Source organism: Gopherus evgoodei, chromosome 4, assembly GCF_007399415.2.
Source record: "Gopherus evgoodei ecotype Sinaloan lineage chromosome 4, rGopEvg1_v1.p, whole genome shotgun sequence".
Lineage (NCBI taxonomy): Eukaryota > Metazoa > Chordata > Testudines > Testudinidae > Gopherus > Gopherus evgoodei.
The window spans coordinates 23,999,934-24,024,773 of record NC_044325.1 but is presented as its reverse complement, the minus strand read 5'-3'; the positions used below and the strand labels follow the sequence as shown (position 1 = coordinate 24,024,773).

The window sequence follows — 24,840 nt, the reverse complement described above, 5'->3', positions numbered from 1 at the left end:
TTTAAAAGCTAGATTAAAAGTGTTCAATCACTAAAGTAACAATATTAGTCATTCACACATTTTCCTGTGCTGCTGTTTTCTGTGTTTTGAAATACTGCTGCTTCGAGTCTACCATGAAATGCTAGCTTTTTTTAGAATTTAGGTATCATCTGACAACGTAAGTGTTTAACACTACCTTTTTTATGGATTTCTGGAATATTAATAAATGTCAGTCAACTTGTGAGCAAACTTTTAAAAACGCTCTGCTGACCATATTGGGAATAATTTGCAGTATCTTGCCTGAAATTGTGAATCAGTCCTAAATGCATAATACAGTACTAATGAGGTTTTATGAACCTCTGTAAAGATCTTGATTTTTATAGGGCTCATTATCATGAGAAGAATCCTGGGCACAATTTTTAAAAAAAAATTCTGCATAAACAGCTTCATGTTTGGTCCAGTAGTGTCATTTTTATTAGTCAAATATGCAGGCAAAAAAATTTTTTTAGTAAGTTTCTTTCAGACAATCACTTCTATCAATTTAAGGTAACACAGTTCTAGGGTTTTTACCCTCCCTTGTAAAAGCCTCTTAATCTTGAATACAACTTTTATTTTGTCCATTGCATGGCAAATTTGTTTTCTTGTGTTTTGAATGAGCCTAAAACAAATTGCCAATTTATAACCTCAAGCACCTATGCCAAGATAGCTCTGTTTAACATTCTCTGGTGAAATACAGTTCTGAGAAACAGTACCTAATCATAGAACCAGCAGGGGCTTGTGTAAAAATGCAGCACTCATTAGACTATTGCATTCCTGGAGTATTGGTCTTAAATTATTTGAATATTTTCCTAATTGGACAATATAGATGTATGTAGTTCCTTAATCCTAAACTACTTGATTCTCTAGAGTCATGTTTGTAGTTGGAGCAACCACTCTGTTCCAGAAAACTAAAATACAACACAACTAACTTCAGATTTCTGTTGCAAGGAAGTTTCAGAATGAATGATCAGATTTATTTATTTATTTTTTAAGTGGTGATTCTAGCTGCTTTTAAACCCCAAGCACATATTGAAAAAGCTCCTCCAGTCTGGTTCTGAAATCTGTCCTATAATGTGCACACATTGAGAACCCCTTCCACTCAGCATCTGTGCACACTTAGTGACTAGGTCTACTAAGTCCAAACATAGTGTATCTTTCTCTTAAAGGTGGGAGAAAGGGCATTACTTTACCTTTAAAGATATTTAGTACATGAGAATCATTAACTCAAAATAATGAAGCTACATTACACTGGAACTACTTTGATTTCTGTGAATCAGTGCAAGTCACAAACATTCTTATTAAAGTAACTTTAAACATGTGCATCAGTGTCTCAGCTTTCTACAGTAGAATATTGCCATTTTGCATAAATGTTAACCCAGATAGCGTGTGTATTACCAAACACTACCCTTTTACATTTTCTGTCTATTAACTTATAAATTAGGTTTCCTTTAACTGCTGAGCGTAACTTAATCCATTTTTGTGCATTGATTTAGACTACAACATCTCAAATATTTCAGATATAGAGTATGCAGTACCCAAAATCAGGATTTATGTATTTGGCTAATATGACAAACTTTAATTACAGGTAAGTCATTTTCATGCTGAAATTATCATGATCTTTCTAAATTAATATATTGCACACTGATGTAAATGCCATATTATTTAGGATGTATTTACTTCCCTAGAAAAATATTTTTCAAATGGACTTGTTTCTCTGATTTCTTCATTTGCATTACAGTGAGTTCACTCTGCTATTTAAACTAAGTTTTTAGTGGTATGTTTACAGGAGTTTGATGGGGAAGTATCTGTGCTAGAAAGATGAGCATCTTTTGGTTTATAGGATAGAGCACTTATAATAACTTTATGCATATTTAACGAGAATGGTCAAAGTATAAAAATACTGATGGTAACGTGTCACTTCTGGGTTATATACCACACACCTATATTGCCAGTAGTTTTATCCTTGGCTGAGTCTGTCACTTTGGAGTTTAAAGCTGCTATCTTCTGTCTTCCTCCCATTGTCTGAGTTCCTGACAGTCCTGGAAGACTGTCCTCTCTACCATTTTTCATGCTAAAAAAAATTATTCCACCATTGCCTCACAAACAGCCTCAGTTGAGTGCCAACCATAACCAACCCAAAGAAAGACTGAATAGAAAATTAAACTAACCTTGCAGTAGAAAGCATCAGTGCCAGTGAGTCATCTCTACCTTTCCCTCTCATTTGCTTCCTTTTTGGAAGAGCCATGAAAGCACCGACAAGGCGTAGGGTGGTCTTCCTCATTTTAGTCCTATTTAATCTCTTGTTTCTGTCTTTACTGGCCTTGGCTGAAAATCCAGTAATGGCTCTTCAACCTTGATTCCATTAGGCCAGTATGATGCACTGCCATCCCAGCCCCATGCAGCCTACGCTGCAAGCTTTATGAATTATTATTTCAGTTTACTCATCATACCTTGAGCTTTCTTATTGGCTACATTATTCTTGTAAAGTATGTGATCCAAACACACTTTTAAAATTATCATACTAACTCTTGGACAAAAGCAAGTGCAAGGGATTTACAAAATCAGTAAAACAAGTTGGGCTGGGGTGACGGGGGAGCATGCTTTACCTGTCTGAAAAATGAATGAACAATTTTTCCTTTCAGTCTGATCCATTCATTTGCGAATTTCACTTTCTCTCATTTTAGAATCTACAATTTTAGTCCTCTCTTCTTGAGAGTTTGACTTGAGTGTTTTTCTCTCCTTAGTTGAGTAACTCTCATCAGATTGGCCATGGGGATTGCTCCCAAGGCAAACCTAGCTGGGGTCATGGAATATTTCATCTTCTCCCTTAACTTGTCTGAAAACAATTTAAATAGGAGAGAATTAGAAAAGTGAAATTGCATATGAATCACATTGCCAGTTACTTCGGGCCAAATTGCGTATATTACAGATGCAGTAAAAATGCTTGGTATTTACATGCAAAGGAATTTAATAATACTTTTACTTTATAAACTATTTTACTAGGCATGAATGTAGCTAATTACAATTACTAATTTTATTACTAAATTACAATTACTAAAGTTATTTCGATACAAAATAAACTATCTAAGTGTTTGAATGATATTAAAATTTAATCTGGTTATCTTGTACAACCACTTTTTGTTTTAATATAAGGTAAACTTACCACTTATTTCTCTTTTGAGAGCTCAAGGTAAGATTGGACAAAACTACAAAGGAGAGTGATATGGCAGTATATATCTGGCAGACTAAATACGTTACCATTTTGTGAAACAATGCACATGAAATTTAGAATGTTTTTGATTCTTATTGTACATGAAAATCTTAAATTATAACATCCTTAAATCTTCCAACTAATTACAGTTGTAGTACGGTATCATGTTTTAGTATGACTAATGTTTTTGCTAAAAGTACTTAAACATTCATATATTATACTTTGGCGAGTGGGAAGACTGGCTACACATTCTTCCTCAGTGGAAAAGAACATTTTTTTCAATACAACTGAAGTTCAATTACTGGTATTTTGAAGTACTATCAAATTAGAACTATTTCAATGTGATAATGGTATCTGCATAAATTCTACAGTAAAACTGAATCATAGTTATATGATTTCAGGTTACCAAGGTGCAATTTGAAGCTTCCTTTAATGTGCATATAGTAGCAAATGAAATTGCACATATAGTACACCTTCATTAGCAGAGTGAATTAAAACGAATACACTGGTTTGATAATGTATAGCAAGGTATGCGCAATGGAGGTGTGGCAAAGTGACTTCAGTGAAGCCAAGAGAGATCATAACCCTGTATAAAAGGTTTTATGGGTGAGGGTTTCTATTTCATGTTAGGAAATAACATGCCTTTTACTAAATATTTGCAGAAATCCCATGTTTTGAACTACACCTTTTTCAAACTTGGTTATGTACTTGAAGAGACTGTGTATACATCTGCCCCTTTAGCAGCTTAAATCAACTAAATTGATACTGAAAAAAATTGTTGGCCTGCTTATGTTACAATAATGAATTTCATGTCCGTTAATTTACTGTGGCACAACTTAGGTGTAAAATTAAACAAGATTTTTTTTCCTGCATTTTTACCAATTCTGTATACTTGAGTTTGTTAAAGATTGATATGTTAGGTGATACTGTACAAAGTTGTATTGACTATATCTTTAGTGCAAATCAAAAGAAAATTCATATGTATTTCCTTTTTACACTTCCATCTAATTTCTTGACAACTTGAATAAATTTCTTAGAGCCTTTCTAACATGAAATATTGTTAAATTAACTGTTGCAATAATTAAGCTTTAATAAGTATTGTTGGTATATTTATAATTTTAAAAATTCAAGTTTGTTTCATACTGCTTATTTTTTAGCTATTCTGTTGTCACTGTTACAGCTGAAGAACCTTACTAAATACTTGACATTACAAAATTTGCTGGGGTTGTCCTCTGTATACTGACGTTAAATAAAATGTGTGACTGAACTGTAAATGTAGATAATTTTCAATAGTCCTTTTCACATCTAAGTTCTGAAAGCTGGATGTAACAAATTAAGGGTTTTTTCTATATGCTATACATACCTTGCTGAACAGATGGCTGCAGTGAAACTGCTAGCTTTTCAGCTGCCACTTTATAATTCAAGGGATTGACTAAATCATGCAATTTTTGAGTAAATCTTTCAGAAATTTGTTCTCAAGTTGATATTAAATCAAATGTGGGATTAGATCTGTCACTTCTAACTTTGAACTATGTTAAGTTCACGTTTTCTTTTAAAATCCTTAAATATGAGAATAATTAAATTGTTTTAAACTTATATGTAGTAATTCAGACATTGATAAATTAGGCTGTCAATGTATATCCATCAAGCAGCAGTTGGAATGAAGAATTTTTGTCTTTGGACTCTACAGGAGCTCTTTCCCCTATGGATTCCAGTCCAGGCTGTGCTTCTCAGTCACCAACCTTAAGTAGAACTTGAGGCTTACTATACAAAACTGAGTTCACAGCCCTAACAATGTGGGCTTTATTCAACAGAGAAGAGAATTCAGGTGCTTCCAACCCATAAATAATATCATAGGGCCAGAACAGACCAAGTTTGACATTGACTTTGATAGTCAAGTTAGGCAAATATTAAATGCTGCCCACTCACTTCCATCAGAGGTACATGGGGACAGCTCAGCAAGGTTCTCCATCCCTTAAAGCAGAGTTCCAGGTTTATTCACATAAGCAATCAACAAAGATGATATTCAGGAAGTAGTTTCTCGGATTAGGCCTTTTCTAGCAGGACCTTTAAATTCTCCTTATTTCATCGACCTAAATTCTAGACTCATTGTGGACCCTGGCAAGCTGAGATCAGTTTCCCTGTTGGTGAGATTCCTCTGTAGCTTTCTGATAGGAAAAGCTGCTTTCCTTATTGGACTTAAACACTGGATGGTCTTCTGGCACTTCAAGAAATAGTGAAGTGAATGACCTTAATGTAGCTGGGCCTGGTAGCACTTTTGAAAGCATATGCTGAGAGGCCAGGTGAAATTCGTCCTGACAGCTTGCTGTTGGAACATCTGATTGTCAAATGTCATGTAATTTTGAGAATTGTTTGCTCAAAGAAGTTCCACAGGAATTAGTGGGAATATGAAAGCAATCTGGCTTCCCCCTGTTCTACAGTCAGAATGGATACTTTGTTAAAATATGTCTCCCAGCTGTAACCTGGCTTTTACTTTCCTTTTTAAATATCTCTTGCACAAAAGTCCTTAAGGAAATAGTGTGATCGTGCTCTAGTCTGACTTGAAAGTTCAGATTTAGGTGGCACATCCGTCTTTACTATTTTCCATCTGTTCACTCTTATCAGATTGAGTGTGTGCATATTCTTGGCTGCTGTAGTTTCTATACAAAATTAAGTTTGCCTGGTTTCTTTCAAGTTGCTTTTTTTGACCTGACCCAAAACCTAAATCTTGCCAAAAGTTCTAGTTTCAAAAGGCTAGAGGATGCTGCTCTCTGTACCTAAGTATATGAGTGAGTCCTTTCCTCCTAAACTAGGTCCCATGCCTAGGTGGGATTAGGATCCTGTCAGCAAAAGCATGTGTGTGCTTCAGCAGGCTTTAGAGAAGATAAACAAGGCAGTTACACATTTACATTGTACATAAACTCATGAGGTATAGTCTGCCTCTTGGACACAGGTGTGCTTAGCAGATCTAAACCGAAGTGTTAAGAGCCCTTATGGTATGGTATACTTTATCTAATCTCTGTGGATGTCTGAGGCAAAGAGGGTTTTTACATGGATTGTCTATAGATAGTGGAACTTTAGTAGTCTGCCTTTTTGTCACACAAGGATGGAAATATACTTCAGTAATGAAATATATCCCTAAACACTAATATATATTGGAAGTAAAATTGCATCTGAATCACTTGTGTTGCTGCTGTACACATTTACAAGGTACTTCATCCTGCTAGTACACAAACTATACTCAGGCACGTGACATTACTACAGCAAAACAAGAAAAGGCAAGTAGATACTTCAGCACCAAACATAAAATTTCCATAAAGTGAATAAATATTAAAAAGAAACAAAACAAATAAGCATTTTAAATAGAAATGACTGTAACATCAGCTTTCCCGGAACCCCTCTTTCTCCCAGAGTCTCCCAGTTCTTTTCAAGAAGTCTTCCGCTATACGGTGGGTGTATGTTCATAAAGGATTTGTCCTTTTAAAAAAAAACAAAAAACATTAACACCAGTTTGCTAACTAATCTTATGACTCCATTAGGAATTCTTTTAGTATGATCTAGTAAAGAAATTCATGTAGCTCAATGCCTCATCTTTACACTTGAACACTTACCTGAGCAAGCTACTGTTTGAGATCTGATCTAAACAGTTTGTACCAGTTTAACTAAAACTGGTCTTAAAAATTTTAAATCAATGCAACTTTGTTTGTGGATACTCTTTTATATTGGTTTAATTTGCATCTTAAAACGTAGAGGCGCAAGACTAGCTAACAAGTTGAAAATTGGATAGTAGTGTCCAAGCAAGGCTTTATTCTGGTTTAGTTTTAATCATTTAAGACCTGATTTATACTGCTGCGGCTTGATGGTGATTGTATAAACAAGCCCTAATCAAGCATACCATATAGCACCTGGCTACCACCATATTCATTGGTTCACATTTTTCAGTTTCTCAATGAAAAACACCAACTTATCTATGGTTCCATCTTTGGCTCTAATGAATTTTATCTTCCTTCATATAAGAATATATGTAACCCTATGGTGACTTTGATCAGCATTAATCTTATTCCTTATTTCATATTCACCAAGTATTAGTCTGAATTTCAAAATCTTTCAACAATCAGGCTCAGCTGCTATAATTTGGAAACTTTGCATTATAAATTTTTGTCTTCACACACTACTTCAGCCTCAAAAGGTATTTCAGAAGTTTTGCAAGTTCTTCATGAAGGTGAATTAAAAAAAAAAAACCTCAAAATGCCATCACTACTGAATTGTAGTACTCAATGTTTTTTAAAGGCAGTCTCTTCTGAAAAGAAAATGCAAATATGGCTGGTTAAGAACTTGATTAGAATATTCTTGCTGAGGTCTAATGCCTTTGCTAGATTTGCAGGATAGGGAATGAAAAGCTAAGTGATTTTAAAGTTTGAGCATGCTCAATGAATATAGTATGATTTCAGTCCTGCCCTCTCTATGAAATCACAGTATATGTTCTGGCAGGCCTGACTATCATTTGGTAGGCCAAGGGACAGTTGCCGAAACAGCTTGCATTCGAGAGAGAACACTGCAAAATCCTCCACCAAAAAGACCCGTCTTAACAGTAGGAACAAGGAAAAATATACATGAACTCAGCATATCTTCCCACCCTGGGCTTTCTGCAATTTTTGATGCATTCTATGATCTGTAACTTAAGGAGGTTCAGACATCGTAACCTGGACAGAGACTTCCTCCAAAACAAAACAAAAAAAGCAGTGGCAAAACTATGAATTTCACACCTTACTCCATTCACTTTAGTAGGAAGAACTTCAAAGCATGACAAGGGGTAACTTTTTTTCCTCTTGTAGTTTGTGGGTTTTTAATTGGAAATTCCTGATTTGAGTGTCTCATGTCCCATGAATGCTGTTCTAATTAAACATTTAATAAAGATAAATGCAAAAAATTAATGCAGTTATTTAAGATGTCAGCAGTCACTTTTAATTTGCCCTTGCTGCATGCACACTAAGTATATTCTGTTCCTTGTTGTTTGAATACATAGCTTAATATAACTTATTTTGGTGCGCAGTATGCATTGTGTGCACAACAGATCTGAAGTTGCTGTAAGAATCTGAATTTCTTTGCACTTTAAGAACCTAAGAACGGCCATACTGGGTCAGACCAAGGATCCATCCAGCCCAGTATCCTGTCTACCGACAGTGACCAATGCCAGGTGCCCGACTTTGACGTGGGCAGCATTACTGTTGCATTAGCAGGATTTTTTGTATTTAAGAATTACTTAAGTTTCTGTAACTTGTGTTCTGTCCTATCTTCTCTGATCTATCGAAGAGTGGTTCAGTAAAGAGGCAAATGGCCTGCTGCAATTTTCATTTCTTTGCTTCTTTCCTTCTTGAACATAAGTTTTCCTCACCAAATTTTTATGATCATCCTCAGACCAAAATTCACATCCATATTCATAGTTTAAAGCCAGAAGGGACCATTATGATTATCTATAGGCTGATCACCAGTATAACACAGGGGAAAGAACCTCACCTAATAACTTCTGCATCAAACCCATAATTTGTTTGAGATAATGCCTGTCACTTCAAAAGATATCTAGTCTTGATTTAAAGACTTCAAATTACAAATTTCAATTTTGTTAAATGTAATCTGTGCTACTCATTTTCATCCTTGGTCTTAATGTGAATTATTCTACTAAACTGGTACTCATCAGACTGTATTGGCTAATATTAGCTTTTCACATTCAAAGTGCTGTACAAACATCTAGTCTTCATAGACCACTCTAAAGTAGATAAGCAATTAACCTAACTGTATAGATGGCCACCTGAACCAGGCTGTACCTTGCCCCAAACTGCAGGAATTATTTCAGAGCAGGAATTAAAATTCAGGAGTACCTATTGTCCAGTCCTGTATTCAAACTATTCAACCTTTTTTTTTTCTGATAAGAAAAAGGTATTCATAGCCCAGGAGATAAGGATGAGAATCAACCCAGTCTGAGTCCTAACAATTTGAATGCTGAAGATCATAGGGTGTGGTACCACATTGAATGAATGGTGGTAGTGCTTTCTAGAATAGCCCCTTTTTAAAGCACAACTGTATATAGCAAACCACGGAAGGTGATTGCATTTCAAATAAGGGTTCCCTTAACATTCACAAGGAATAGTGTTTATTTCTTTAAAAGCAGCAAAGAGTCCTGCGGCACCTTATAGACTAACAGACGTATTGGAGCATGAGCTTTCGTGGGTGGGTATTCACCCATGAAAGCTCATGCTCCAATACGTCTGTTAGTCTATAAGGTGCCGCAGGACTCTTTGCTGCTTTTACAGATCCAGACTAACACGGCTGTCCCTCTGATACTTGTCTATTTCTTGGCACGTGGACACTATGGTCATGAGCCTAATAGAAATACCTTGTCCTTTACACCATCTTTATAGGATTTAATTTATGCTTCACAATCATGGGATTACTAGCATATGCACATTCAGACTCCTGATTAATTTTTCATTAACAAGATTAGGAATATTGGTACCTGATTGTTTTTAAATCTGAAGGCTGATGTCCAAATGGATGTTAACTACAGAATATCCTTTTCCACTGCATTTTAAAAGTTACTTAGTATGTGTAATCTTTCAAGAAAATGCAAAATTGTTTTGGTGTCATGGTTAGGATTCAGAGACTCCTGGAATGTGGTATGATAACACGGTAAACTCTGCGTGTGATTCAGCATTCTGGTGTATTCATCACACATTTTATTCACCTTTTTTTTAAAGTATTTTGTAACTTTTTCAGAAGTGCCCAGTGACTTAGATGCTGTTAAAAATTTTATGTACAGTTCCACTCCCTATGAAACCACCTCCTTCCAGAGAAGGAAGGCAAACCCTACCATTCCTCCTTCCATGTAATGCTGAACTCTGAAATGTGCAACTTTGTAAGGCCTGAATATCACATTTGTATATTTCATGACTGAGCCACAAATCTACTTCACTGCATAAATTATATGAAAATCAGTTATGGATTGCATAAACAGCAAAATAAAACAATTGCGGATGCTACTTACAGAGGGCAGTCTAAGGCGTAGCATACCATACCACCTTCTGTGTACTTATTTTCCACCATGAACCCCACCAATCCATATGGATGCACCCCATATCTGAATTGGTGGATCAGAGATTTTAAAGAAGAGGATGAGTTTACCTGAAATTATTTTTTTTTGTGACTCACATCCACCAATCCAGAACCTCTTCCACTTCTGTTTGTGGTTTAAGAGAACAGGGATTTTTTTCTTTAGTAGGGGTTCCTGGATACTTGGATCCAAGCAAGAAAGAGCTCCTATAGACTCTGAAGATGTCACTAATTCTGCATTCCTATTGTTAGTTGCATCTGATCTTGTCTAGCTTGATGGATCTGAGTCACAGGAACACAATTTAGAGGTAAGAAACAATTACTAAAAGTGTGTGTGGGGGGGTTAGGTATATAGCAAGGGAAAGTGAAGTCATTATGTTAATCAGGGTACTTCAGGCGTAGTGAGTATTTAGTTCTTCAGGCTGTTAGCACTCTTTTTTTAATAACTAAATGACAAGTGCAAGAAAACAAACCTGCCTTTTGGTGAAGATGTTTGTTTTTAAATCTGAAGGCTGGTGTGCAAACTGAAATTCAATCATGTCATTTCTTGCAATGAATGACATAGGGAAAAGCTTCTTGATCACCTGGCAGCCAAGTACATAAGTCAAAAGCAGAAAATACCTCTTTATTATACTATCGAAACCAGTTATCAACAAGAACCATATGCAGCTAAGAACCCTCCATAATTCTTAAGCTGCAAATCTGAAATATAAGCAAGCCGCTATTGATTTGTAGTACATTTCAATAAGGTGGTAAACTTATGAAAAATTAATAGACTTCCCTAAATCCAAACTTAAATGGTACTGCAAAACTTAATATGAATTCTGAGTCTACCTGCCACATTGTCTTTTCCAGGCATTCTCATTCCCAACTAACATATAGGAATATTTCTTCAACTGTTTGCTATTTAGCACCAGCAGATGAGAACTTTGGATTCTCGCCAGTGTTAACATTAATGGAGGTTAACTAATTTTTTTTCTTGATGGCGGAGACACACTGTCTGTGTAGTGCCCATTTGCTGTATATTTAACCATTAGTTCAAAGGAAACTTACTATTTGTGTAGTGTGGTATAAAAAGTGTCCAGAACTTGCCAGTGGCTTAAGAAAAATGCAAGGCAAACTAAGATCAAACATTTGCAACAAATTCAGTATCCTAAACACATTTATTAATCTGTCCCAATAACATTGTTTTGAACATTATTAAGCAGGACAAATAAAATGTTTCATATAGGAATCTGGCACATTCTTTTTTGAGGAATAAAGGTAATATGTTAGTAGTGAGTGCCCGTAGATACAAACCTTTGTACTGACAAATTTATCTGCTGCAGATTAATTTTTTAAGTTAATGTCAGGCTCTCTTGCTGGATTAATGTAAACTGCTTTGTTTGCAGGGTTTATTGTCATCCCAAAACCAGGCCAATTCTCCAAGTGGAACTGTAGTATAGCCATCACACTACTGCTAGCGAATCTTTGAACACAGGACAAGAAGTAATGACAGTGGAACCAGGAGCTGTTCTTCATGCAGAGAGCATCAGAAATTATAAAATGGCAGAGTGTAAACTTGGAATTATGTGAATCACATAATACTTTGCAAAAGAATAATGTAATGAATTCTTAGTATGGCTAATACTTCTAGGCTGCTCACCCAAAGAAGAATTTTCCTTTTAAAAAAGAAATGCTACATTTGGTGTTGCAGTAAAAATTATTTTTTCTCAGTTTTTTCTTTATACTTTTCCAGTTTGGTGTAATTTAATCTATATATATATAGAGAGAGAGAGAGAGAGAGAGATGTGTAAAATAAAGGATGTTTCTGAAATCCAAGTAAGTTCAATGGTTATATAAATCACCATTGTTTGTTTTTTGCACTGATTTTTTTTTTTTTAACCAGAGATGGTTAGAAGACAGCCTGGAATGCACTCATGGAAAACTAAAGTCATTACTTTCTGGCTTAAAAATGTAATTCAGGAAGATGGATGCTGCAATGTTTTTTTGTTTTTGTTTTTTTTAAATTGTTTGCACTTAAATAGTTTAATGCTAGTAGAGAATTACTTTAAAATGGGTATTCAGAAACACAGAAAAGCTATGTTGTGGAGAAAAGATATCCTTTGTATCTATGAAACATTTATTTTAATATTGTTTCCAATTGCAATCAGCTCTGTATTATATGTATAAATGTAATTCAATGATTGGGAGGAAAATGGATCAGTACACTAGTAATTTTCATCATCTAAAAGATATTTCTAATTCTGAAAATACATATTAAACTATCTTGAATATGCAGTTTTGTTTACGTTGTTTTAAATTGGATCAATTTTTGATGTAATCAATCTTTTGAATTAAATGTTGGGTACAGAAGTACACTCTAATCCTTGTAAAACACATTCCTTTTTATTAAAACCTTTTGCATCAGCAGATGCATATTTAATGTTGCTTAATTGGATTAGGGAAATGAAATTAGAAATTTTCTCCTGCACTTCTTCCTATTACAATTTACCTCTGAATACATTTTCCAGACATTAAAACCCAATATTTACTAAAATAGGAGCCTCAGATTTTTGCAGTATAGTGATTTCTTCTGATGCCTTTTAATAGTTGCATTTTAGTGCAGTTTAATTCTGCACTTGTCTAAAAATTAGATGTTTTAATCTTAATTGTTGAATTGCATTGACTTTCAAGCTAGTGCGTTTTATGTAGACAACTATGATAGTGTAGTAGGTGCATACACTTTGATTTTTACAATCTAAAATTAGGTACTAAAATAGTGGAGTAGATTGTATTTTGGAACAACTTGCTGTGCTAAAAAAATCAGATGTCCTTGCTATCAATTTAAAATTTGAGGTAAATATATCCAAGTATTTTCATAATCTAGTGCTACTTGATATTGGTTGATACTAAACTGGTTTTTATTAGCAAAACAAAGGCCATTTCATCCCTTCCAGTATTTTCTGCAAGGGGATGAAAGGAATGAAGAATGCGCTACTCTGGATCAAAATCCAGCACAAAGGGTGATTGAGATGATATGGTGACATCTTCTCACTTCCTCTGCCCTGCTTAAACCCCTTCCAACTCTATTGTTGGGCTTCTTCTGAACTTTGCAGATGTGCAGGTAGGAGGTGATACAAGCAACAGCCTTCTTAGCTCTGCTCTGGGATTCATATCCTTCAAAATGGAAGAACTTTCCAAAAGTCAGTTTAATGCTGATACTGAAGGCATGATCTGGGCCTAAATTACCAACAAACTTTATCCCAGGTTCCAACATCTTTGTATAAAACTTGTAGTTGAACAGAATTTTCTTTAATCACAAGATACTAATACTCTACTGTCATTTTAGAATAAACCACATAATTATACATAGAATTATAGAGTTAGAAAGGGACTATAAGGCTCATCTAGTCTAACTTGCCAAGAAAGCAGGTTTGTTGTGTCTAAACCATCCAAGACCAATTGCTATCCAGCTTCCTTTTGAAAGCCTCTATGAAGGAGCTTCCACAACCTCCCTAGGCAATCTGTTTCATTGTCCTATTGTTAGGAAGTTTTTCCTGAGATTTAGTCTAAATCTGTTTGCAACACTGGAGAAGCTCAAACTTTAGCAAGCCTCATGTGGTTCTACATATCAGTTTTATAAAAGTTAAAGCCTCACTCCTGCTCCCACTGAAGATAAATTTTGCTATTTACTTCAATGGAAGAATCATCAGACCTGTGATTTATGCAGTTCAGGTTTATTTAATCCTTGAATATAAACAAACCAGATTGAAAATGTCAGTTTAACAATCATTAAAATTCTAATTTTACCTTCCTTATTTAAATGTCTCCAAATTTGATTTAGGTAAATATGGAAATAGTGACACTTGGTTGCAATATATTTTAAATTCTTAAACTGATTTTTAAACATACAGTGGAGACAGAGTATCCTATTACCAAATACTCTGAGCCAGTCACCTTCTGGGTTGTATTCAGATCACTAACCAAATTAGAAAAGACAAAGTTGTTACCGTCTGGCAACCATTCACTGGTCTATGTAAAATGGGCTGGTCTGTGGATAGCTTTCTTTTATCATGACTAACATTGATTGGCATAGAAACAAAGCACTGAATAGAAACCAATTTTCTGTCCATCTTCTGTAAAGGTACTTTGTTTAGAAGAAACTCCTCTTTCCCCATGTTTAGAAACTTTCAAGGCTGCACCCAAGTCAAATTCTTTTGCTAAATAGACTTCATTTCTTGGTTTTGTTATTCCCGCACCCTTCACACACCTTGTAGGTAAGAAGTAGACTTGAAAATATCACCCTTTCCCTAAATTATATTTTTTATTCTGACCATGTTCTGTGAACATAACAAGCACTTAAAATAAGGGTGTCAGTCTGTCCTGTTTTCAAGCTGTAAGACTCATACTTGAATGAAACTGATTATCATTTTGTCTCAAAACAAGCTTCAAGAAGCAAAGTAACTAGAACAAACAGTTTAAATACTATATTGTTGGGTCAAGTACTTGCAAAAATTGATGCCCAAAAGAACTATTTACATGTAATTTTAAAAAATCCTATGGGGAGTTTGAAAATGAATTGGCTTTCCACCCAAACATTGCAGAATTGGACTACTTGCCTGAGAATTCGAAAGTGAAATTGACTAGAAATCAGAAGTGAATAGAGTAGGTAGTTTTAAACTGACATGCAAAAAAGTAAACAGCATAAATACAGTCACTTTAATTTGTCCTATTGCCCTATTCCAAGTGCTCTGGTATTCAGAATATTATTTTACATTTGCACGCAGAGACAAGTAGTCTTAAACCTGAAATATTGAATATAGTTTTAATGATAAAAGGAATTCTTCAGTGAAAGTGTGGTCACTTGAAAAGATCTACCTATTTAAGACTTATTCAGCAAAACACTTATGAGCATATTTAATTTGAAGAGACTGGAGCATGTGCTTAAAATTAAGCACATGGGTAATCAATCCCTGCTCAACAAAGCACTCATCACTCTTACCATGGAAGGAACCCAGTCCTGCACGCCTCATTCAGAATGATCCCAGGAAATACGCCTTTTACAAATCTGCTGTTTAACAACAATTCTAAAGTCAGATCATGTATCTTCTGGGTGTACATGTTCAACCTCTAGTGTTGATAATTCGTATACGATACAAAAAAACAAAGCAAGCCCTAACATTGCACAATAAAAACAGTGAATATCCTATTTGGATGATTTTGTATTTTGCATAAGTCATGTGATATGATTTAAAATATTTCAGTGTTTATATGGTGTATTGATCAGAACAAGACATTCCTAAAATTTTAGGAAAAAAAATCCCCAGATTTTTAAACAGGAGGAGAAAATACATCATTGCATATTGAACACAAGTCATTTTTTTGCACTAAAGCAAACTGATTGCTGGATGAGAGGAAATTATAGTATGGCTTTGCTTGGCAAGCTTACTCTCTAAAATGGCATTGTGGGGTTCCATGTTTCTTCGTTAATTCCCAATTTGCTTATTTTACAATTGAAGATTTTTCTAACTCCTAACCTAACAAGCTCAAGCTGGGTTTCCCTAAATGTTAGCACCCTTTGTAATGGTTCTGCAAGTCCAAGTATGCCCTAGTTATGCAATCCCCAGAGCTTTCAGGGTTCACAGTGACATAATGGACTCTAACTGGAATTTAGTAAACAGTTCTAGAAATAGAATCGAGCTCCCATTGTTGGCTGTATTGGTTCTGGGGGTCTAAAAAGAGGTAAAAGCATATTGTAGTATATGACAATACACAAAATCAAAGGTGCATTTTTACATATGTTCAAATCTGAAGAGACTACACTTAAATTTTCATACTTGGAAATATGTCACTTCTGATAACTCGTATTCATGCTAAAGCTAGTGATTGCCACTCTGCCACATTGACAAATTGGTGAAAAAGATAATTTTGCATCTGAACAAAATGAACAAGGTTGGACTTTTATATAGATGAGTCCTTTTTTAAAAAGCTGCATATTAAATTGTCAGAAGTAAAACTAATGGCTTGCACAGCTCTCTGTATGTTAATACAAATTCCAGGTAGACAAATGAAGGCAACTGCCATGCATATGAAATTAAATAAAGCTGTTTAAAGATTAACTAACAAATCAATGTTGTATGAGTTTTATTAGCGCTGTAGCTAATTTGTTACCTTCCTCAGTTGAAACTTCTGATGTTTGTAAAGCACTGTATCTATTTCATAACCGCCCTTTGGGATATGTGTTACTTAAGCAGCTATTTTTCAGCAGGCCCTGCCTATTTTTTCTGGTGGTTATAGTCAGGTAGGAGCTGTATATTTCACTTGCTCTATCTAGTAGAGCTAAGAATCACATTGGAATATCCTCTTCACTTAAATGCCCACTCAACACAGAAATAATGGTATCAAAGATGGTGATGTTTTCATTGTTTAACACTGTTAAACTAGTAAGCTCACAGCATAAGTTTGAAACACTTTCTAAAGACTGATGTGATAAAATTAAGTTCTCAAGGTGACATACTGTAGAGAATGATTTTCTTAAGTTACTCTTCTTGGAAGCCTCTAGTTTGGCTTTTTCAAATAGTTTCCTTAAATAATGTTTAGAGCAGTGGTTTTTCATCCTGTGGTCTCTGTATTCCTGGGGGTCTGCAGACTAAGATTTCCAAAGGCGTCTGCACTTCCATTTGAAATTTTTTAGACGTCCACAAATGAAAGAAGGTTGAAAACCACTGATGTAGGGTGTCCTAACAAGTTAATCTGTTTCAAAATGCACAACTTAAGTAACAAACCTACTATGAAATAGTCATGAAAGCAGTTTGGTTTCTGGCATACTTCTCATTTGTAATAATGCTTAGCTGTGACGCATAATAGTAAAACCTCATACAGATAATTTCCTGTAAAATTCCATGTTTTCTTTTGGAATGGGAGTGTTACATGAAAGTAAGTGGTTTACTTAAATTATTTAGAATCACCTTGAGAAAAAACAGCTCTTAGTTAATTTCATTTGATTGTTTCCTATCTCTTGACACTAGTAGATTGCTGCTGTGAACTCTGATCTACAGCATGAACTTGAAAGAGTAGGACAGATGTAAGACTTTTAGAACCTGGAGAGACTGTGCTGTTCATGTCAAATGGTGATCAACTTTATTTTTCAATTTGATCTTCTAATGAGCAGCCTGTAGTGAAATTTTGCAGCAGATCAAATGTTCTGGGGACTTGTATCCATCACTCTACTGAACAAGACTGTCCAGTGTATTCATCGAACAAGATAAGCTCATCAACTTTTAGAATGTTAATGCTCCTACAGAGTTGGCCTGTTGCTACTCTAGTTTTTACAGAAGCTTCATTTCCTTGCTGTAAACATATACCTAAAGCCTTTTATCTTTAATGGAGAACACAAGTGCCTCTGACACTTCTGCATTCTTTCAATCTGACTTGAATGCTTAACAGGAAGGTCACCCAGCTACTATAGTATAGTACAGGGGTAGGCAACCTGCGGCACACAAGCTGATTTTCAGTGGCACTCACAGTGCCCAGGTCCTGGCCACCGGTCTGAGAGGCACTGCATTTTAATTTAATTTTAAATGAAGCTTCTTAAACATTTTTAAAACATACAACAATAGTTTAGTTATATATTATAGAAAGAGACCTTCTAAAAACGTTAAAATGTATTACCAGCATGTGAAACCTTAAATTAGAGTGACTAAATGAAGACTCGACACACCACTGCTGAAAGGCTGCTGACCCACTGCTGAAAGGCTGCTGGTATAGTATCTTGCAATATAAAAATCATTTTGTGTGTGTTTTTTTTTTGCTCCTGCTCCCTCACAACATTGAAGATTTGCCAGGAATCTTGTATTTCTCAGCTCCTTCTTTGGAAAACTAATGTAACAGCTTCCATCCCACAAAAGACATCTGATCCCAAACCTCTGTCCAAAATTTCTAAAGATAAGGAATAGTAGGGGCTACTGTTGTACCACAGATATGGATTTCTCTATCTTCCATATCCTCAACACCAGTGTTGTACCCATGTAAACACACAGCACAGGTACTCATCCAGATACTGTTGAACTACTCTTCTTCAAACTAAATTATGGGTATTTTCTACTTGCACATCTCTATCATCCTAAATCACTTCAAACCCTTTCTTATTTTCCAGTTCATTAGGTTTTCATGTTTATGAAAGGTGACTGATACCCCAGGAACTGTAAGTCCACTATCCAAGCCAGTGGTATATGGTGGTTGGCAGCACTGCAAGCAACCCCACAGATTCCCACTATTGGGCCTTGCCCCTATCCTACATTCTATGGAAATGCTTCCAGGGCTGAGAAAGTATCTACCTGTCGAATAAGAACTGGAGTAAGAAACACATCTCACAGGCCAGCAAACAGCCATGAAATAATGATGTGGGTAGTGATCAGATCAAATGTAAACTGGGGCCCAAACAGTGGAACTCCATGTTCCATGACCAGTACCCTTAGCCATACACCCTGCCATGCAATGAATTTGAGAGAACTTGCCTATGTCAGAACAAATTAACACTTTGAAAATTGGCTTTCCATGATATCTAGCTCTTACATAGCATGTTCACCAGTAGACCTCAGAGCTTTACAAAGGAAGTAAGTACCATATCCCCACTTTAGAGATCAGGAAACTGATGCACAAGAAGGTAAAGTGAGTTGTTCAAGATCACCTACTAGACCAGCAGGAGAGCTGAGAACAGAACCCAGCTCTGAGTCGCAGTGCAGAAATCTATGCACCAGGCCACATAATCTTAGAAGACTTAGGAGGTATTTATTTTTTTTTAAATGTACACTTCTACCTCGACATAACGCTGTCCTTGGGAGCCAAAAAATCTTACCGTGTTATAGGTGAAACTGTGTTATACTGAACTTGCTTTGATCCACCGGAGTGCACAGCTCCCCCCTGCCACTGCCTTACCGCATTATATTCACATTTGTGTTATATCGGGTGGCATTATATCGAGGTAGCGGTGTATCACTGCCAAACTCTATTCTGACATCTCTGTGATTAGTAGAGAGAATGAGACATGCTGAGATTTTAATGAAAAATAAAGTTAATTACAGCATCTTATTTTCAAAGTGAGATGTGTTGATTTTATAACAGCCTAACTTTCAAATATCAAACAACTTGTGAAAAAAATTCTGGAAGTTAGGGCAAACTACAGCACCATTTTAGCTGTATGTAGACTGATTTGCTTAGGTCAGGTCTACACTACAAACTTACATCAGTATAACTATGTTGTTCAGGAGTGTGAAAAATCCACACTCAAGTGACATAGTTATACTGAGCTACTGCCTGGCATAGACAGTGCTATATTGATGGGAGAGCTTCTGTTGACATAGCTACCAACTCTTGCAGAGGCAGATTAACTACACTGATAGGAGAAGCTCTCCCATCAGCGTAGTAGCATCTTCATTAAAGTGCTACAGTAACATAGCTGCACTGGTGCAGCTGCAGTGTTGTACGTGCAGACAAGCACTGAGTCTGACTGGATTTAATTTATCTTCACATTTAATGTCCTTTTATGAGAAAGTTGGGTGTAGTTTGGTTTATGTTTTTTTCTAATAAAGTGACCAACCATCTAGCGCTAACAGTGCCATTCTACTTCCTATAAGCAATAAGGTTACAAAGATTTAGGGTGACCAGCACACTCCTTACCACCAAACAACAATTACCTAGGAATTAGTTACCCACACAGACCATTACATTCTAAAACAATGTATACATTAACAAATGAAGCCTGTAAGGTCCATGCATTTCCTGGGCATTAAAACTGCACCATCGCTGTGAGGCCTAAAGGCAACACCTTGATGAGAAGCCTACTGCCCCTGACACATGAGCTGTTGAGATTTCTACCAGGGTGCTGTTCCTGGATCTTGACTAATGGCTCCATTGTTTGTATTGAACTTTAGCTAGTTGATGTCTGATAAAACATGGTCTTCGCTACTCTACATCTCTACGAGGACTACTCTACATCACAAAGGTTATAGCATATGGTGTAGCTATACTTGCAAAGCCCCGTACTGGAGATGTAGTGCCTACTCAGCAAAAGGAGTTCTTTTGGCAGTATAGTTAAACCGCCTGCCCTGAACATAAGCTATACTGGCAAAAGGACTCCTCTTGTCAGTATAAGATGTGTCTACAGGGGGAAAGGTAGGGGGGTGGTTTAACTATATTGATTCACTCACACTCATACACTCATGCCCGTCACCCCAATCGGGGTATGGGCCGCCAACCACAGATCTCCAGAGTCCTCTATCCTGGGCCATTCGCTCTAGCTGGTTCCAGGTATAGCCCATTTTTTTGTTATCAGCCTGAAGGTCGCGTCGCCGGGTGTTTCTTGGATGGCCTCTTTTCCGCTTGCCTTGGGGGTTCCACCACAGTGCAACAGCTCTCCTGTCAACAGTAGTCCCTGTCCCGCTTGTGTCCATCTTGTCTCGCTAATGCCTAATAGGGTCAGGTTGTTGCTCCTCATCTCTGCTGCAACCTGTGCTGTCTTTCCTGACTCGTACATGGTCCTCACGTTCCATGTGCCTATGGTAATCCTCCTGGTTGCAAGAAGGGTAATCGGCTTAGTGGCTTCCTCATGGCTTTTACCAGCCAGCGTCATGCAGCTTCGAGTTGAAGACGGTTCTTTTTCCAGGGTAAAAGTCTCTGTTGTCTCTATTGTTGGTGTTTCTGTAGCAGGCTGATTTTTTACGAGGTGGAGTTGCTAGCCCCACGCCCAACCCTCCTCCTTTATCCTGACTTGGGACAGGCAGATGGCCCCAAAGGACCTCTCTGGTGGAGTTATTAACTATATTGATTAGGGGGTGGGATTCTCCCCTCCGCCCCACTCTCCTACCTGACATAACTATGCTGGCAAAGCTTTCTAGTGTAGACTGGGTCTGGGGTGTTCTCCCATCAACTCCAATGAGTGCCTCAGCAGCACCAACATGAAGTGACTTAAGTTTAACTGCTGTCCACTAAGTTCTGACTAGCATATGTAAAACTGACTGGGCTATTTCACTCTGCTGCAGCCTGGAAAAGCTCTGAAGAGCAGCAGAGGCACTAGAGCTGTTTTTCAAACAAGATGATATCCATTAATTTTCTAGATGTGAACAGCGTAACTTTTACAACCATAAAGGCTAGAATCTTTTTTAAATGCACAGCTCATTATACAGAAATTATCTTAAGTACCTCCATATATGTCAGGAAAAGCTTCCCACATAGGAATATCCACAACTTGAAAAATCCAGTCCTAACATAGCTATAAGATATCTTCCATAGCTGAACTCCATTTGGTTCTGAAATTGTAAAGACACTTTGTAACAGACAATTTTCCTTCTTACTAGGATACAGAAGTTTTAAAAATCAAACACACTGAACTCTTAGTCATTACCTTAAATGGTATCCCTCTGCTACAATGACCAAAATGCTATTTCTGAATTTTGTTGGCTTCTACAGCACAAAAAGCTGAGAATCTTATTAAATGAGTGCCTATAATTTGTGAAATGTGAAAAAATGGTCTAAATCCATATGCTGTTTCTTTACCATTATTTCAACTAACTAACTGCAAAACCACCAGAGTCAGTAAAGCTTTTGATTAATATAAAAGCATGGTATAAGAAAGAAAAGGACACAAATGATAAAGATAGATTTGCTTATGAATCAGATATGTAACTGTACAGCTATCCTTTGCATATACAAGTAATTAAAACTATTTAATTTTACTGAAATCAGGTTTCTCAAATTATATCATAATCCATAAAATATTAACAAGACTTGAGCTTTGAAACTATCAACCTAATACAGGAGGTAATTATTTTCCAACATTGTCTACGCAACTAACATTTCCATCTGTTAAAAAGGTACAAAATGAACAGATCAAGTTTAACAAGTCTTAAATAACATCATAAACTATTTTGTATATAATATAAAACTTAATTACAAAATGTCATTCCTCCAACTAAAATCCTCAACTATCCATTTCTGTTTTTAAAAAATTAAAAAAAGTGAATTTGTTTAAAAAGGTTCAAGTATAAAGTGCATTTTGACCTGCCAAAATGGTGCTTAGATAAATATTGATACCATTCAGAAATAAAGTACCAAAGTGCTAATAGTCTTGTAGTGTTTTCCTGCATCATTTCAGGGAAAGAAAATATAAGGCACTATTGCTTTTGGTGTACCTTTGACAATAATATAGAAAGCATGGTTGACTCTGTTTCACTGTATACTCATGCTTTTCCTTACATTCCAAATATTTGACAAGCTGGTCAATATCCTCCACCTCTTCTTTCTATAGCGGGTAAGTGGTATTGTTTCATAGAAGACTTAAGCTCCTTCTGTTTTTCAGACTGTTGAATAAACGATACAAGTTTGAAATATGGTCAGTAATACATTTATATTTATTTGCTGTGTATAACTGAATAAGCAAGTTAAAGTTTACTACCTTGTGATTTGTCCCAATATATTTAATAGGTTGTAACACAGGGACTTCACCATTTGTTGCAGGTTCAGTAAAAACTGAATGAAATGAAGGACTAGGATAAGAAGTCAACTTGGTTACTCCAGAAACATTCAGTTTTGGCAATTCTATTCCACAGGAAGGTCCATGATGTCTTATTGGATTCTCCTGGGTTTTCCTAAGAGAGTGCTTTTAAAATAAAGACAAGTTTCAATCTGCTGACAGTGACATTTTTCTTAAACAGGATACAATAAAAAACAGAACTTTCTTCGCCCAGAAAACCAACCCACCAAAGCTCCATTTCAGCTGAATTCTTAAGCACACCCCCCTTAATGATGATTATTTATAACTACCTTCACGTTTTCTTTTTGTGGTTTTCCCTAAGCATCTGTGTACAAACCCCATTTCAGCCAACTCCCAACAGTTGAATTAGTGGAACAAATGGCTGCTAATGGGAAAAGGACTCGTACTTTAAAGGTGACCTATAGAAGAAAATTGGGCTTGTGACTTTTTCTGTTGCTAATTTACGATGTGTGTTTAACCAAAAAGCTGAGTGTATATCAACTACAGAGACTTGAAGAAGAGCTCTGAGAAGCTTGAAAGCTTCTCTGTCCCACCAACAGAAGTTGGTCTAATAAAAGTATTAACTCACCTATCTTGTCTCTGTCAACAACAACAAAATCTATCTTAAATTAGGAAGGTCAAGTCCTGTTTTGCTGCAGGTCTCAGTTGGAGGACCCAGAGATGTGGATTAGGAACTTGGCATTTGGATGAAGGGATGGAGAAGTGGAATCATTTTGGAGTTAGTTTAGATAAGTATAAACAAAAAAAAGTTTAACAGTCTACATATAAATCTTTTCTCTCAGTGACGCTTCATATCTTTGGGTTCTAATGTTACCTTAGTTCTCCAGTTATCTATAGTCTTCCAGGAAAAACAAGGTAGACAAGACCAAAATTTCCAATGTACATTAATAGAAGTTAAAAAAATTATTGGTCCTTTATAATGCATACAGAAGGCAAAAAGGCACGAAGCTATCACGAAGACTTACTACCACTATCTATTTAAGGGACTATGGCAAACCTTTAGGCCCTGCCTTTCAATAGAATTTTGCACAGGTGCTGAAGTCTGTGCCAGCAGATTCCTATACAGGACTGGAACCTTAGTGTACCTCAGGAATAAAACCATGCCGTGACTAAGTGACTTTGTTTATGTATCTAAACTTGACCTATCTGATTATATGTATCTAATGTACATTTGTTTATGTATCTAACCTAGACATTACAAATGACTTTATTTAAATACGCTGCATGTTCTCCAGTTTGATTTAAATATTACCTGCCTATTACCATCCTTTGAAATACACCACAAGTTGATAGATTCTTGTCCCACTATGTTTTCTGCTAATCTCATTTTTCTGTGCATGGTTACAGCTTGCTTCTCTGCTGTTCTGAAAAGAGTGACCAAAAAGTCAAATAATACCCCTTCAGATGAAATCTGGAGTCCAGTAGGATAGTAAAGAAACTGCCATATGAATTTTACTTCTCAGTTGTTTTAATGCAGTAAATAAAGAAAACTGCAGGTATGGTTATTTGCAAGGCTATTGTAACCTAATAAATTCAGGGTTTACTTTAGACCAAGTTCCTTTCTCCACAGTCCACTGTGCAATTCGGGATCTAACTTTAAAATCCTGTATTGAAAGTGTAAACTTACCTCAGCTCTTGGAAATAAGGATGCTGTAGTGCTTGGTGGGCACCAATTCTCTGATCAGGATCGTATTCTATCATCGCATACATAAGGGAGAGGCTCTTGGGGGAGATATTAGGCACATGTGGAGATAGTCCTGTCCCTTTTTTAAAGGGGAAATCAAAACTCATAGCTCTTGACCTGTGTTAAACCCAGTAATAGAGCAAACACTTATCATTCATGTAAACTGCCTCCAAATATTAAACTTACTGAAAATAAATAAAGGTGAATCTAATCTGACTAGGGACAGTAATTAATCACTATGTTTTTTAAAAGGGAAGTAATTAAGAAGCACTGAAATGACAGAATTTC

The 24,840-nt window shown here is 36.1% G+C and overlaps 2 protein-coding genes across 14 annotated transcripts in view; one reads left to right on the top strand and one right to left on the bottom strand.

Moving 5' to 3' along the window:
* WDR20 (WD repeat domain 20) overlaps positions 1-24,840 on the top strand; it is a 79,325-nt gene that overhangs the window by 47,330 nt on the left and 7,155 nt on the right. For 3 of the 7 annotated variants that reach the window (XM_030558724.1, XM_030558723.1, XM_030558720.1), the window contains one exon: positions 11,728-17,865. The exons of 2 other annotated variants lie outside the window; for them this stretch is intronic. In XM_030558724.1, the coding sequence (XP_030414584.1) occupies positions 11,728-11,781 (54 nt within the window). In that variant the 3' untranslated portion in view covers positions 11,782-17,865. Of the gene's footprint in view, positions 1-1,535; positions 4,504-10,502; positions 10,645-11,727; positions 17,866-24,840 lie in introns of those variants that run through there. 2 more of the 7 variants (XR_003999913.1, XM_030558722.1) reach the window with 2 other exon arrangements.
* The window catches only part of MOK (MOK protein kinase), a 28,502-nt gene continuing 25,684 nt past the window's right edge, over positions 22,023-24,840 (bottom strand). For 6 of the 7 annotated variants that reach the window (XM_030558730.1, XM_030558729.1, XM_030558733.1 and 3 more), the window contains 4 exons: positions 24,496-24,669; positions 24,121-24,232; positions 22,770-22,973; positions 22,023-22,674 (listed from right to left, as the gene is read on the bottom strand). In XM_030558730.1, coding sequence (XP_030414590.1) covers positions 22,594-22,674; positions 22,770-22,973; positions 24,121-24,232; positions 24,496-24,669 — 571 coding nt within the window. In that variant the 3' untranslated portion in view covers positions 22,023-22,593. The remainder of the gene's footprint in view (positions 22,675-22,769; positions 22,974-24,120; positions 24,233-24,495; positions 24,670-24,840) is intronic. The other variant, XM_030558731.1, reaches the window with a different exon arrangement.